The 13,552-nt window shown below is 40.5% G+C and overlaps 1 protein-coding gene across 1 annotated transcript in view; it reads left to right on the top strand.

The window, feature by feature from the left end:
• The first annotated feature begins 785 nt into the window (after positions 1–785).
• The window catches only part of CDH17 (cadherin 17), a 98,690-nt gene continuing 85,923 nt past the window's right edge, over positions 786–13,552 (top strand). Inside the window, exons 1-2 of the mRNA XM_065895095.1 lie at positions 786–877; positions 12,291–12,361. Coding sequence (XP_065751167.1) covers positions 12,311–12,361 — 51 coding nt within the window. The 5' untranslated portion in view covers positions 786–877; positions 12,291–12,310. The remainder of the gene's footprint in view (positions 878–12,290; positions 12,362–13,552) is intronic.

Raw genomic sequence — 13,552 nt, 5'->3', positions numbered from 1 at the left:
AGAATGGATATCAAATTTGACACAAAGGTGACCTTGATTCTCATCTTTAGTGTAGATTCCAAGAGTGACTGAGGGGTGGGAATCAGGAATCTGTCTAAAAGAGCCCTTGCCTTAAGAAATCTGGGGCCATGTTGTTTAATCGGAAACCTCATTCTGAGTGAAAAAAGTAGTAACTTGCTCTCAGGCAAATCCATTCTGAGTGGTGAGAAAAAGGACTTGGTGTGTGGTTTGGGGGAAGGCTACTGCTGGTTGTTTCATGCAAACTTTGAAGAGGACCCTTGGGTTTCAGAAGCAGGTACAGCCCATTTACATCACTGGCTGTACCTTCTGAGTCATTTCCCATGTCTCTCGTGGCTGGTTATCAATGAACTGAGTCACTGCTCAGACATGGCACCCTGTGCTTGTCTGTGTTTAAGACGGAATCTACACAAATATATGTCAGCTGAGTCTTCTGTGCTAAGTGGTGGGGGAGCAAAATATGGATGAAACTCTTGGATATCATGGACCTCGCACTCTACAGATAGTTGAATACACAGAGAGTTTTTCCACTTTAACTTCTTCTTGTCTTCTAATTTATTAAACCTACATTCCAAAATTCAGAAACCTGTTTTGAGATGTATTAGATGTGAATTAACTTCTTTTGGTACAAACGCATTTCTTTCCTGGAATACAATACCTTTTATGACATCTGATGGTTCCTGAAAATCAATAAAGCCAGTCGATGGTTAATGTTTGACTGAAGGTGAAGGGAGAGGCTGGGGAAGCAGAGCAGAGCAGGGGAGTGTCCTCTGGGGAAGACACTCAAGTCCCAGCAAGAGTCTCAACAGTTGAATGGAAGAAAATAACTTTTAACAACCATTCTGTTACTTACAGAAAGGTAAGCGTTGACATGTCTTAACTATGTCGATAGCGTATTTCTTTAAGAATGACAGAATAGATGGTGAAGGGATTACTTAAGTTGCTGGACAAATTGATTCCTTGAGGGGTGCTATGTATCATTTGCTGGGAAGGAAAGTTTATTCCTAGTGTGATAAGTTTTGTTTACCGAGCATAATTTCTTTCGTGGTTTCTTTTTATTAGTCTATATCTTTTATAAATTCATTGGATGAAGTGGATTGGCTTGAATCTAGCTTGGTAGTGACATTAAAGAAAAGAATAAACTTTTGGATGTTTAAATGTGGATTACACCCATTCTTTGTAATTAAAATATAAAAAAAGTTCCTAGCCTGAGATGCCCTGGGGCTCTTATACTCTACAAATCAGGGCTGGAATCTCATTTTCACAAAGTGTCATATCTCAGATGTGGCCTTCAAAAATTAGAGTGAGATTCAATTCAGGATTTTTTTTTTTTTTTTTTTGCGGTATGCGGGCCTCTCACTGTTGTGGCCTCTCCTGCCGTGGAGCACAGGCTCCGGACGCGCAGGCTCAGCGACCATGGCTCACGGGTCCAGCCGCTCCGCGGCACGTGGGATCCTCCTGGACCGGGGCACGAACCTGTGTCCCGTGCATCAGCAGGCGGACTCTCAACCACTGCGCCACCAGGGAAGCCCCCAGTTTAGGATTCTTAGGACTGACTGCCCAGGACACAGCAGGGAAGGGGAAAGTCATAGGAGGAAAAACGCCCTTTCTTAAAAGAAGCGGAATAAGATTTGAAAACAGACAGATCTGCCTTCCCAATTGGGAAAGCAAGGCTGGTGTGTATGTTGGTCAGATTCTGGTCCTTCTTTCGGCCACATTGGCAGATGTAACATCAACTAATGTGTGATTATTTTGAGATGTCAAAACGTGTACAGCTTATTGGTGTCTTCAAAGGTCCAGCCCCTGCCTCTGTCTCAGTTTTTTCTTCATTGTGAGTGACTTTCTGGGAACAGATGCCCTCTGTGATGGGGGATACCAAAGAGGAGATTGGAAGAGCAATGTATTCTCTAATATTTTCTTGTCTTTATTTTTCTTCAAAAACTTAGATAGCAAAGGAGGAATAATTTGAAAGAAGAAGAAAGCATATGTTTAGGTGACATGGAAAATGGATGGCATTCAGCTCTCACCAGGAAACAAATGAGTCTTACTGAGTGAGGGTTTATCATGGACTGTTGGGTGTATAGTTTATGAGTCTTCAGGGTTGGGCAGATGGATTAGGCCAGTTTCATCATTTACCAGCCAGCAAGCACTGAACAGATTGCTTAAGCTCACTGTGCCTTAATTTTCTCATCTACAAAATGGAGATATTTGCCTAACCAAGTGATTGTGAGAGTAAATTAGATCAGCGTGTAAAGAACTCATTACCTTGTCTGACACCCAACAGACGTTCAATGAATATTATCTCTTCTTTCCATGAGAAAGTTCAAGCAGGTGACGCAGGTCAAACTGAGAAGTTGCTGTTTCATTCTCTAGGGGAAAAAGCCCAGTAATGCTGCAATAACTACATTGTCCATTGTGCAAGGGAGAAACCAATTCTATGCCAAAGAAGTGGGGTCCAATAATATGAGAGGATGAGAAAACACTTGAGTTTTTTTTTTAAATGAGACATTTTATTTATTTATTTTTGAGGTTTTTTGTTTTTTTTAACATCTTTATTGGAGTATAATTAAGCAATTATAATGGTGCGTTAGTTTCTGCTTTATAACAAAGTGAATCAACTATACATATACATATGTCCCCATATCTCTTCCCTCTTACGTCTCCCTCCCTCCCACCCTCCCTATCCCACCCCTCTAGGTGCTCACAAAGCACCGAGCTGATCTCCCTGTGCTATGCAGCTGCTTCCCACTAGCTAGCTATTTTATCTGTTTTGGTAGTGTATATATGTCCATGCCACTCTCTCACTTTGTCCCAGCTTCCCCTTCCCCTTCCCCGTATCCTCAAGTCCATTCTCTAGTAGGTCTGTGTCTTTATTCCCATCTTGCCCCTAGGTTCTTCATTTTTTTTTTTTTTTAGATTCCATATATATGTGTTAGCCTACGGTATTTGTTTTTCTCTTTCTGACTTACTTCACTCTGTATGACAGACTCTAGGTCCATCCACCTCACTACAAATAACCAATTTCGTTTCTTTTTATGACTGAGTAATATTCCATTGTATATATGTGCCACATCTTCTTTATCCATTCATCTGTCGATGGACATTTAGGTAGCTTCCATGTCCTGGCTATTGTAAATAGAGCTGCAATGAACATTATGGTACATGACTCTTTTTGAATTATGGTTTTCTCAGGGTATATGCCCAGTAGTGGGATTGCTGGGTCATATGGTAGTTCTATTTTTAGTTTTTTGAGGAACCTCCATACTGTTCTCCATAGTGGCTGTATCAATTTACATTCCCACCAACAGTGCAAGAGTGTTCCCTTTTCTCCACACCCTCTCCAGTATTGGACCTGCCCACCAGAAAGACAAGATCCAGCCTCAGCCACCAGAACACAGGCACTAGTTCCCTCCACCAGGAAGCCTACACAACCCACTGAACCAACCTTAGCCATGGGGGACAGACACCAAAAACAACGGGAACTATGAAACCTGCAGCCTGTGAAAAGGAGACCCCAAACACAGTAAGTTAAGCAAAATGAGAAGACAGAGAAACACACAGCAGATGAAGGAGCAAGGTAAAAACACACCAGACCTAACAAATGAAGAGGAAATACCTGAAAAAGAATTCAGAATACTGATAGTAAAGATGATCCAAAATCTTGGAACTAGAATGGAGAAAATACAAGAAATGGTTAACAAGGACCTAGAAGAACTAAAGAGCAAACAAACAATGATGAACAACACAGTAAATGAAATTAAAAATTCTCTAGAAGGGATCAATAGCAGAATAACTGAGGCTGAAGAACAGATAAGTGACCTGGAAGATAAAGTAGCAGAAATAACTACTGCAGAGCAGAATAAAGAAAAAAGAATGAAAAAAATTGAGGACAGTCTCAGAGACCTCTGGGACAACATTAATGAGGCATTTTAAAGCCCCTGTGATGTTTCACTATAAGCCTTCTGGTGAGGTGTGGGCGTGGCATCCTTTGAAACTTGCTAAGATGTCCCCTGGGAAAAGTCACTGTCATTCAAGGTGAAGATTGCATTTCTGGTACCTCCTCCATTCTTTTATGAACGGCAAAATGTATCCTGGCAGCAACTCGACTTCCTATTCCTTTGTCAAAGGAACTCTCTGGAGAGTGTGCTCTCGCTTTTCTTCCAGGTCAAGAGAGATGACTCTGAGAAGGAAAGCTGAGCACCACTGTGTCCCTTTCTCCAAAGGCTGACAAATAAGTGCTTTTATGGCTCTTAGTTTACACAGATAGACATATACATATTTATTTGTTGGCATACAACTGTATTCCTTCAGAAACCTCTGGTGTTGAATTTAGAAGGAGCTAGTTGTTCTGTGGTCTCCCCAATGATTAAACAAGGAAAGAGTAGTGACTTTTGTTAGGGGAATATCTATCTATCTATTTGTTACTTGTGAGAACAAACATGAATGTTTATTTAGGTATAAGAAATATTAACTTAATAAAAGCAGACATTCACCTAGTGGTTGAGGTTTTAACCATACTCAAGATGATTTTTTCACTTATGCATATATGATGGACAAAGCTATCCTTGGCTATTGTGTATGTGACACAAAGAAAACTTAATTTCTCTTAAAATATTCTGTAAGCCTGACACTGAGTTCTCTCATCCATGATATTCTGAATCAATGATTTCTTACCGTGTGTTAATTATTTTAAAACATTAGGACTTGTGTTTCTGAGTAAGAGATAAAGAGAAATCAGAAAAGTAGATTTATGCCCTTAAAGAATATTTAAACTAAGGATGAGCACCTCTTCCTCACACAGAGGGTCTGTGCTTGGTCTCTGCAGTCAGACTGACACCCTTTCCTCAACCTCGCTGAGCTGTTTCCTGTCCTGTGCGATGACAACAGGACCTGCCTATAGGATTGTTGTGAAAATTAAATGAAATAAGTCTTCCAAAGTACTTAGCTTAGTAAATGTTCATTAAATGCTAGTTTTTTAAACTTTCAATTATTAAAAAAAACTAGCTAATGAGTGAGATTTCATAGTGGTATGGCATCCTTTATGAAGATAGAACTAAATTTATTTCCGCCTTACTCTCTTGCCCATCCCAGTTGTCAATTATGATTTAATTACAGAAATCAGAAAGTTAGCCTACTACACTCGAGCATGACTGTGCATTTTTTCCATTAGAGTCCTTGCCTCAAGGTCACCTCATAAATGAGCTAGTATTATAGCAAGTCTTTTGTTTTGTTTTGTTTTAAATCTCAGTGTTTAAACCATATGGGATGGGATCTAATTGAGATTTACCTCGTACTGAATTTGTAAGGCCAGAATGTGTAGTTTTATTATCTTGACAAAATACTCATCTGTGCACTTTATAATACACAAAGAAATGTTGTATAATGCATGAAGCGACACTTTGTCAAAAATAATTAAGCCACTTTTTTGAGAAATAGTGATTTCTACCCTCCTTTTTAGGCTAGAAAAGACCCTTGTGATGTTGTTCTGCTAGATATGGAAGAAAGAAAGTCCTCCCTCTGTCTCCCTTGTAGAGTTTCTGGGGTGGAAACCTGTGTACCTCAGAGAACTCAACACTGACATCCTTCCTGCCATCCTGCTTAAGACGTCAGAGAAGCACCACGGGGTGGGGGGGTCGCCGTCTGTGTCCCCATGTGGGGGGCCTCCCTTCCCTCTGACCTCCTCACCCCTCCTGCCCCTTCCCTTGCTCACGCTGGGCGAGTGCCGGGTGGGACAATAGCCGGAATAGCCGGCTGGGAGTAAGAGTGAGCACACTTCCTAAAATATCCCTTAGAACTCATTATTATTTTCTTTAATAATTATGCTTGTAATTTGTATTTAAGTCAATCATAGAAATTTAAAATATTTTAAGAGGAGCCATCTATCCTCTCATAAGACTATTTACCTGATCATGAACCTATTGATTAAGTAAGAAATCACCCTTAATTTTGCATATGTGTAAATCCAGATTTTCATATGCTGAAAGATTGGCATACTTATTGCGAAGTTTAGGGAGGGGACAAAGTGCTTACATTTATGTGTATGTTGGGTGGGGAGGGGGCAATCCACCCTTCCTTTTCCTTCCTTGGTCCTTCCTTCCTCCCTCCTAATCAGTCTGAAGTGCAAGGCAGCAGCCCAGATTTTATGCCTGCCTGTCTGTTTCTAGCTTATTGATGGTCACTTTCATTGGGTCCTTAATTTGCCAAGAGTGCAAATTGGTCAGATCCTCCTGTGATTTTTTTCTAAACCTTAAGTGATATAATTGGTGCCAGAGGTTTGTGAGTGAGAACACAAAAGATGGGCATGATTGATCTGAACATTACTTGATGAACAATGGTGCGAGCAGCCTTTTCATCTGATCTTTATTCATATCTGGCCTTGCTGTATAATTTATGCTGCTCTTAGCAATATACAGTGCAGAGGTAAACTAAATGGCACACAGGATCATTTGGTGCTGTTTGGTTCTGGTGACGTTATGAATTCTAGTCACATTCTTTCCTGTCCACATCACCTATGATATTTGAAAACAAATTTTGCAGTCCTCTCCTCTGTACCTTCTTTGTCCTTTGGAAATGTGTGGTTTAGCCTTAGAGCATGGTGACGTGTTTTAATTCAAAGCCCTTAACTTTTCTTTTTTTTTAACGAAAAGGATGGGCCATGACTGACTCGATTTAAGGTTTGCCTATCACTTAGCTTTCGTAAGAGGGGGGAAAAAAATCAATGCTTATGTATTGATTTACTTGCAGAGTTTGAGAACTGGGACCTAGAAATTTCCTGTCCTTACCCAGATAAATGGCAAAATGACAGGAGTGTCTAAAAATGCCTCTTGGAGTCTCTGGAGCCCAGCAAGAGATTCAATCAAGCTTGGAGTGGACCCCCTGGGATGCCGTGGGCACTGCATGTATAATAACTGGATAAAGCCCCATCCGAGGCCACCCCATCCTGGGACGGCAGTGCCCCTATCAGTCAAAACTAGAGTTCCTTGATATATTAGTTTGCTAGGGCTGCTGTCACAAAGTACCACAGACGGAGTGGCTTAAGCAATAGAAATTTATTGTGTCACAGTTCTGGAGGCTCGAAGTCCAAAATGAAGGTGTCTGCAGGGCTGGTTCCTTCTGAGGACCATAAGAATTGGTCTGAGGCCTTTCTCCTGGGCTCTCAGACGGCTGTCTTTCCCATGTGTCTTCATGTTGTCTTTCCTCTATGAGTGTCTCCACATCCAAGTTTTCCCTTTTGATGACGACACCAGTCATATTGGATTAGGGCCCACCCTAATGACTTAGTTCTAACTTCATTACCTCTGTAAAGACCCTGTCTCCAAATAAAATCACATTCTGAGGTACTTGGGGCTTAGGCTCCAACATGAATTTTGAGGCAGGGGACACCATTCAACCCATAACACTTGGCTTGGTTGAAAAATGAGAGACTGCTGAGGTGAAGGTCAGAAGGAAATGAGGAGAGAGGGTACAAATCAGAAATAGATGTGCTGTAGGAGCCAAATCTCCTAGACTGATGGCCCTCTGAGAAGGCAGGCTCATGTCAGCATCTGAAGAAGAAGGGCAGCTATGGAGTGAAAAAAAACCTTTTCGAATTTTTGCAAAGATGTGTAATAGATTCAATGCCGCTAGATGTCTTATTTATCAGGATGCTTGTGCTTTCATAGAGAGAATAAAATATGAATAGAGTACAGGTGTGAAAGTAGCCAGGCAGTGTGATCTTGGACAAGTCTGGTAACTGTTTTGACCCTCACCTCTTGATTTTTGATCTTCGAGAGAGAAATTTTCACAGTACCTGCTTCATAGGGTTCTTATGAAAAATCAATAAGATAATTCATATAAATCTCTCAGCATGTGCTGAGACAAAGGGCTTCTAGTAGATGTTAGCTGCCTTTGTGTTGTTATCCTGGCTGGACACAGATTCAGGATATGGAGGGTTTCAGTGTTTTCTGGGCTACGGTGAATTAAACAAAGGCTTCAGCCCTAATCTGCAAGTCCAGCAGCCCTGATTCTGCATGTGTAAGTGGTCCAAGATTAAAGCAAGTGGTGGTGGCTTTTTAAAACTCCCCCTAAACCTTTGACCTCTGTTGCTAAGGATGTACTTGCCATCTCAGATAGTTGCCATAGAAACTGTCTGAATTTAGTCTTTGTACCTGAGGAAACCCTGACAAATAGCAAAAATTCCCAGCAGATGGTTGGATCAACTATTTCAGGTAGTTCAGACGAAATGTCACTGAATTATCTGGAAATCTACTCCAATCCTTTGCCAGGTAGGGTTTGTGAAATAATCTATCAAGTGTGTATGGCTTGGTGATTTTAGGCAATCTCAGTTACAAACCATGGTTTCCCTCCAGCATCATTATGATCCAGGATGTGGTATTCATTAGTGAAATTATGTCTGTAAAAAGAGGAAATATAGGCAAGACTTGTTTGAGAGGCTGGAGTCCTCTTCTGGAATAATCCTAGCAGTGGTGTAGTTTGCCTTGGATCATTCAGATGAAGGCTTTGCCTGGCCACTTCATTTGGCTGTGAGGGTGTTGCTGTGAAGGGTGCTTCTTGAGTATCCTTATGGCCAGGGCCATTGAAAGCTGGGAATTGTGATAGGAGCTCTCCTGTGGGACAATATTTAATTTCTGACTAAGCAAACTTGGGTGGCAGAAGGAATTTTTATTTGACAGACACTGTTCAAAATATTAACTTATTGAGTCCCATAATTCTCAAAAGTAGATACTATTATTATCCTTGCTTTACAGACGAGTAGACATTAGTCAGTGAAGGAGCCAGGATCCAAACCAGACAAACTAACAACCACATGGTATGATAGATTTGTCCACAAAGAAATCACGAGACCCTAGGCATGGGAGCAGAAAGCAATTCCTTCTGTTTCCCACCAGAAACCCTTCCGTGAAGGATGAAACTAAATGTAAATGACAAAAGAAAGGATGAGTGTAATGTTACGTTTACTTTTTAGGTTCCATTAAAACACCCCGGACAGTGGCCTGTTTGAGCATCTGACTAAAATAAGGCATTTAATTTATTTTTATTTGCTTTTTATCATTCAACTTACATGTCTTTGGAAGATTGAAAGTGCTAAAAAAAATCATTTCAAGTGGAGATGGTGTATATATCAACCAGCTCTTAACCTATTTACTGAACAGAAATCTGTTTGTGTATTTAAAAGAGAAATAATCCTCTTTGTCAACAATAAAAATTTATTACTTTGCATCAAAATAAATCTTTAGATTTCAAATTAGTTTCCTTTAACATTTTCTGTTTATTCTGAAAGCTCTTATAGATTGGACAAATTCATAGAATACCAATGTTAGACAATCACAAGTGTTTTAGAAGTTAAGAAACATCTGTTGAGAGCTTAGTATGTGCAAGCCATACTATGAAGAGCCATGAGAGGTTAAAAAAATATGATTTTAAAATGAGGCCTTTGTCTTGAAGGACTTTGTATTCTAGTAGTGGCAGCAACACAGACATGTAAATATGTGATAAAAAATAAAATGCAGGCAGGAGGGGCCTTGAGAGGAAGATGCTTCTGGCTGGAAATCAGGGAGATTTCATGAAGGATGTAGGTTCTAGCTCCATGAAGCAGACCTTGTACCCCTTACTTTGTCATCCCTGTTCTTAGCACAGTATCTTGCACATAATAGAATTATTAAATTCAGTGATTTTAAAATAACTGAATAAGTTGGTCTTAGATGGTAGGGTATGAGAAGTAAAAGTAGAAGTGAGAAAGGATAATCTCAATCCAGCTTGATTCAGAAAATATCAATTGTCATTTACTCCAGGTGGGGCCCTGTGCCAGGTGGGGAGAACAGCCAGTGACAAGTTGTGGAGACAGGGAAGCTCGGTGCAAAGTCCGTGGGGTGCTCAGCATTACTGGGTGTGGTGGGTGTGGGAGATAAGGCCAGATGAGTAAAGTGGAAGCAGCATTTAAAGGATCTTGAGGGACTTCCCTGGTGGCTCAGTGGTTGGGAACCTACCTGCCAATGTAGGGGACACGGGTTCGAGCCCTGGTCCGGGAGGATCCCATGTGCCGCGGAGCAACTAAGCCCGTGCAGCACCACTGCTGAGCCTGCGCTCGAGAGCCCGTGAGCCACAACTGCTGAAGCCTGTGCGCCCGGAGCCCGTGCTCCGCAACGAGGGTGGAGGGCCACAGCAGTGAGAAGCCTGCGCGCTGCAATGAAGAGTAGCCCCCGCTCACCGCGACTAGAGAAGACCCACGTGCCAGCAAAGACCCAACGCAGCCAAAAAAATAAAAATAAAAGTTCTTGAACGCTGAGGGGTTTGAGGAGAAAGATCCTCCAATGTGTCATTATTGTCTGTATTTTTACTTCTCTTAAGCAAATATTGGTTGATAGCTGATCATGTTTATTTGGCTAATATAAAAAAGACCAATTAGACTTAAGAATACCAATTTATTCATTTAGATACATTTCATATTGCAATATGCTAGAACCTGCGATTCTTATTTGTTTCTGTGTGTTTCCAAACCCCGTGAGCAGTCTAAAGCAGCAGAAAAATGTCTTGTTTGTGTTTGACAAGGAGCCAATTCTAAAATGATGTTTGGACACATCGACCAGACTAATTCTGTTGCAAAAGCTCATTTCTAAACATTCACAAAATTTACAGATCTAATTGCACTGAAGGGTTGTAGTCCTAGCTCTTCCTTAACATAGCTGTAGATCCTTGGGACAAGTTACTTCATTTATATAGCATGTACAAGCAATATGTACATTTTATACGTCTCTACATCTCTACACCTACAGCTACGTCTGTTCAGCTATCACACTGTGTAGGGTATAGCAGAAAGACTCGAAAGGCTCTTTGGACTTTGGCATCTGACAGATCTGGTTGGAAACATGGCAATATCACTTCCTAGCTATGTGTCTGAAGGTGAATGGCTTAACTTTGAACCTCAATTTCCTCATGTACAAAATAAGAGTAACATTTCCTAACTCATTATGTCTGTGAGAAACTCATAAGAGCACTCATTTATTACTGAGCAATTGCTATGTATTTTCCATTTGAGGAAACTGAGGCCCAGAGAGATTAAGTAATACACCCACGGCCACACAGCTAATGAAAGGCCAAGCTGGGTTTCTGGTCCAGGATGACTCAGAGTTTACCTTCTGTACCTCTGACATCCTGTTTGTAAAGGTCCCTCCACTAATCTACCCTATAGAATGATGCTTAATAAATGCTCATTTCTATCTTTATCTCCCAGGGCATTTGTGAAGCTAAAATGTGATAGTACTTTGACCTCTATAAAGTTCAAATATAAGCTATCCAAGAGTAAGGAATTAAACAATTTCAGGGTCTAAATTTTTAGAGTAGTTAGAATTTTATAACCATTTTCCCATGCTGATTATACTGATGATATAAGTTCAATGCAGAAAACTTTAAAAAATAAAGAAAAAGATAAAGAAATAAACCAAGATCATCCACAATCCCTAGAGGCAATAAAATAATTGGAATTTTAGTGAAGTGAATGCATTCTTCATTTCCCTGGTTTTTTGTTTTGTTTTGTTTTAGCAGTCCAATATTATGATAGGCAACAACCCTGCTTTACAGGCCATGTGGGAAATTTATCTCAGATCTTAAAATCAGTTAGTCATGATGTGTCTTAGGGTGAAAGTTATAATTTCTGTGAAATGCAAAGGCACGAGGAAAAAGGAAAAATAACATTGAACAGAATAGAAGAGGGGCAGAGTTTGGATTTTTATTGGGTTGCTTTTGAAGTAATAAGTACATTTTTTCCTTAGATGTATGGCATAGTTAACAGCAAGGTTTAGAAGAGCAAAGAGGCAGCTGGTGAGGTCTTTGAATGAAGGGTTGTGAACATTCTTGGGTTCTTTCTGCTTGAAGAAGCTCATCCATTTGCAGGTTTGAATCAGCACCACTAACATTTTAGTATCTACTTATTGTGGCATTTGTCAAAACATATATCCCCCACGCATATAATGAGTGAAAATTATACTTATTGCCTACCATTGAAGACTCTTAAATGAAGAAGACTAATAAAGTGAAGCGGTTAGTAAAGATGGAATTAGCCCACACTTGTTTCCAGATGTTGACTTGTGGTTGCTGTGGACAAGGTATCAGGAAGCTACTGGAAGCCCAGGCTGTTCCACAGAGCAGAGGCTGAACTTCAGGAATGCCTTCTACTAGGTTTATAAATGAATATGATCCAATGATCCTTTATGCTTGGAGAAGCATGGTTTTAACAGGATTGGCAACTAATCAACTTATCTCCGGTTTATTCACAGGAGTTTGAATAAAGAAAACCATGACGATGCAAGCCCAACTGCACTGCTTGTGTCTCTTTACACTTTACTTGGTAAGAGAAGAGAATGTTCCTTATTTATTTAGTAGAATATTCCCAGTCATCCTTCTACCCCGTACCGGGGAAGCAACGGCTATCATCATTTAAAAAATAGTCTATCAAAATTAACTCATTGTGAGCAAAGGACAATTTGCCCCGATGGACTATTTTTGTTGAAACAGCTACAAGTCATATGTCCAACCTTTAACCAGAGGTGCGCTTTCTCCTCAGCTCTTAAAAGCCAATGTCACTTCACGGGCAAGGTTTAAGCAAATCCATCTACTTAGCTTTAGACCATCGCATACAGCTCAGGGAATCTGGAAAGAAAAGTATACTGATACATGTGTTAGTCTATGTCCCTTAATCTTGACTTTTTTTTTTTTTTTTTAACTTTGACCATGAGAAATTACCACCGAAATTAAGAAAAGCATTTTCTCCATTTTTGACCCTGCTCTGCTCTGTACTTTTCTTCCCGTATATGGCTTGAAGTTTTCTGACCAAATTTGTGTTTAGTCACTTGTTGAGCTAACCCTATCGACTCGGGCTTCTAGAAATTGGAGCTGGATGGAACCTGGGGAGACCAGACCTTAACCTCGGGTAGAGACAGGGATGCTGTCTTCACTTTCCTTATGAAGCTCATAAAGGTTATACACTTGCCAATCTGTTGTATTATGAAGCAAGATTATGGGGAAGCATTTGCTTTCTCCCTAGAAGGAAGCTACTAGATCCTCATACCTCTAATCTTGGTTCCTTTCTTCTAAAACCCAAATATACCATATTGAATCTCAAGTTCCAGAGAGCCCCTGAGAGCCCACACAGTTCAAAATATTTAGAGTGAAATACAGCCAAACTTGTAAACCTACCAGAGCTCTCCCCTTGAGGGGAAAATCTGCAGTTCAAACCTTACGAGCAAGGTACATCCTCACAGACCAGGGCTTGAAGCGTGTAGCTAAGACTGCCTAAGGACTGGGTCTAACATCCCCACTTGACTTCTCTCCTCTTCCTACCCTCTCAGATGTCCTTTGCTATCTGTATTATCTCAGAATGGTGGTGAAGTCAGTGCCTAGTTCAAACTTGGCACTGTTATTGATTGGTGACAAGAACTTGGGTGAATTACTAAGCTCTGAACCTCAGTTTTCTGCCCTGTGAAATGGGTCTAATAATAGTACTTGCCTTATGTGGCAATTAAATGAGATAATGCATTTA

The sequence above is a fragment of the Phocoena phocoena genome, chromosome 17, assembly GCF_963924675.1.
Source record: "Phocoena phocoena chromosome 17, mPhoPho1.1, whole genome shotgun sequence".
In the NCBI taxonomy this organism is placed as follows: Eukaryota; Metazoa; Chordata; class Mammalia; order Artiodactyla; family Phocoenidae; genus Phocoena; species Phocoena phocoena.
This window is presented reverse-complemented; position numbering and strand designations above follow the sequence as displayed.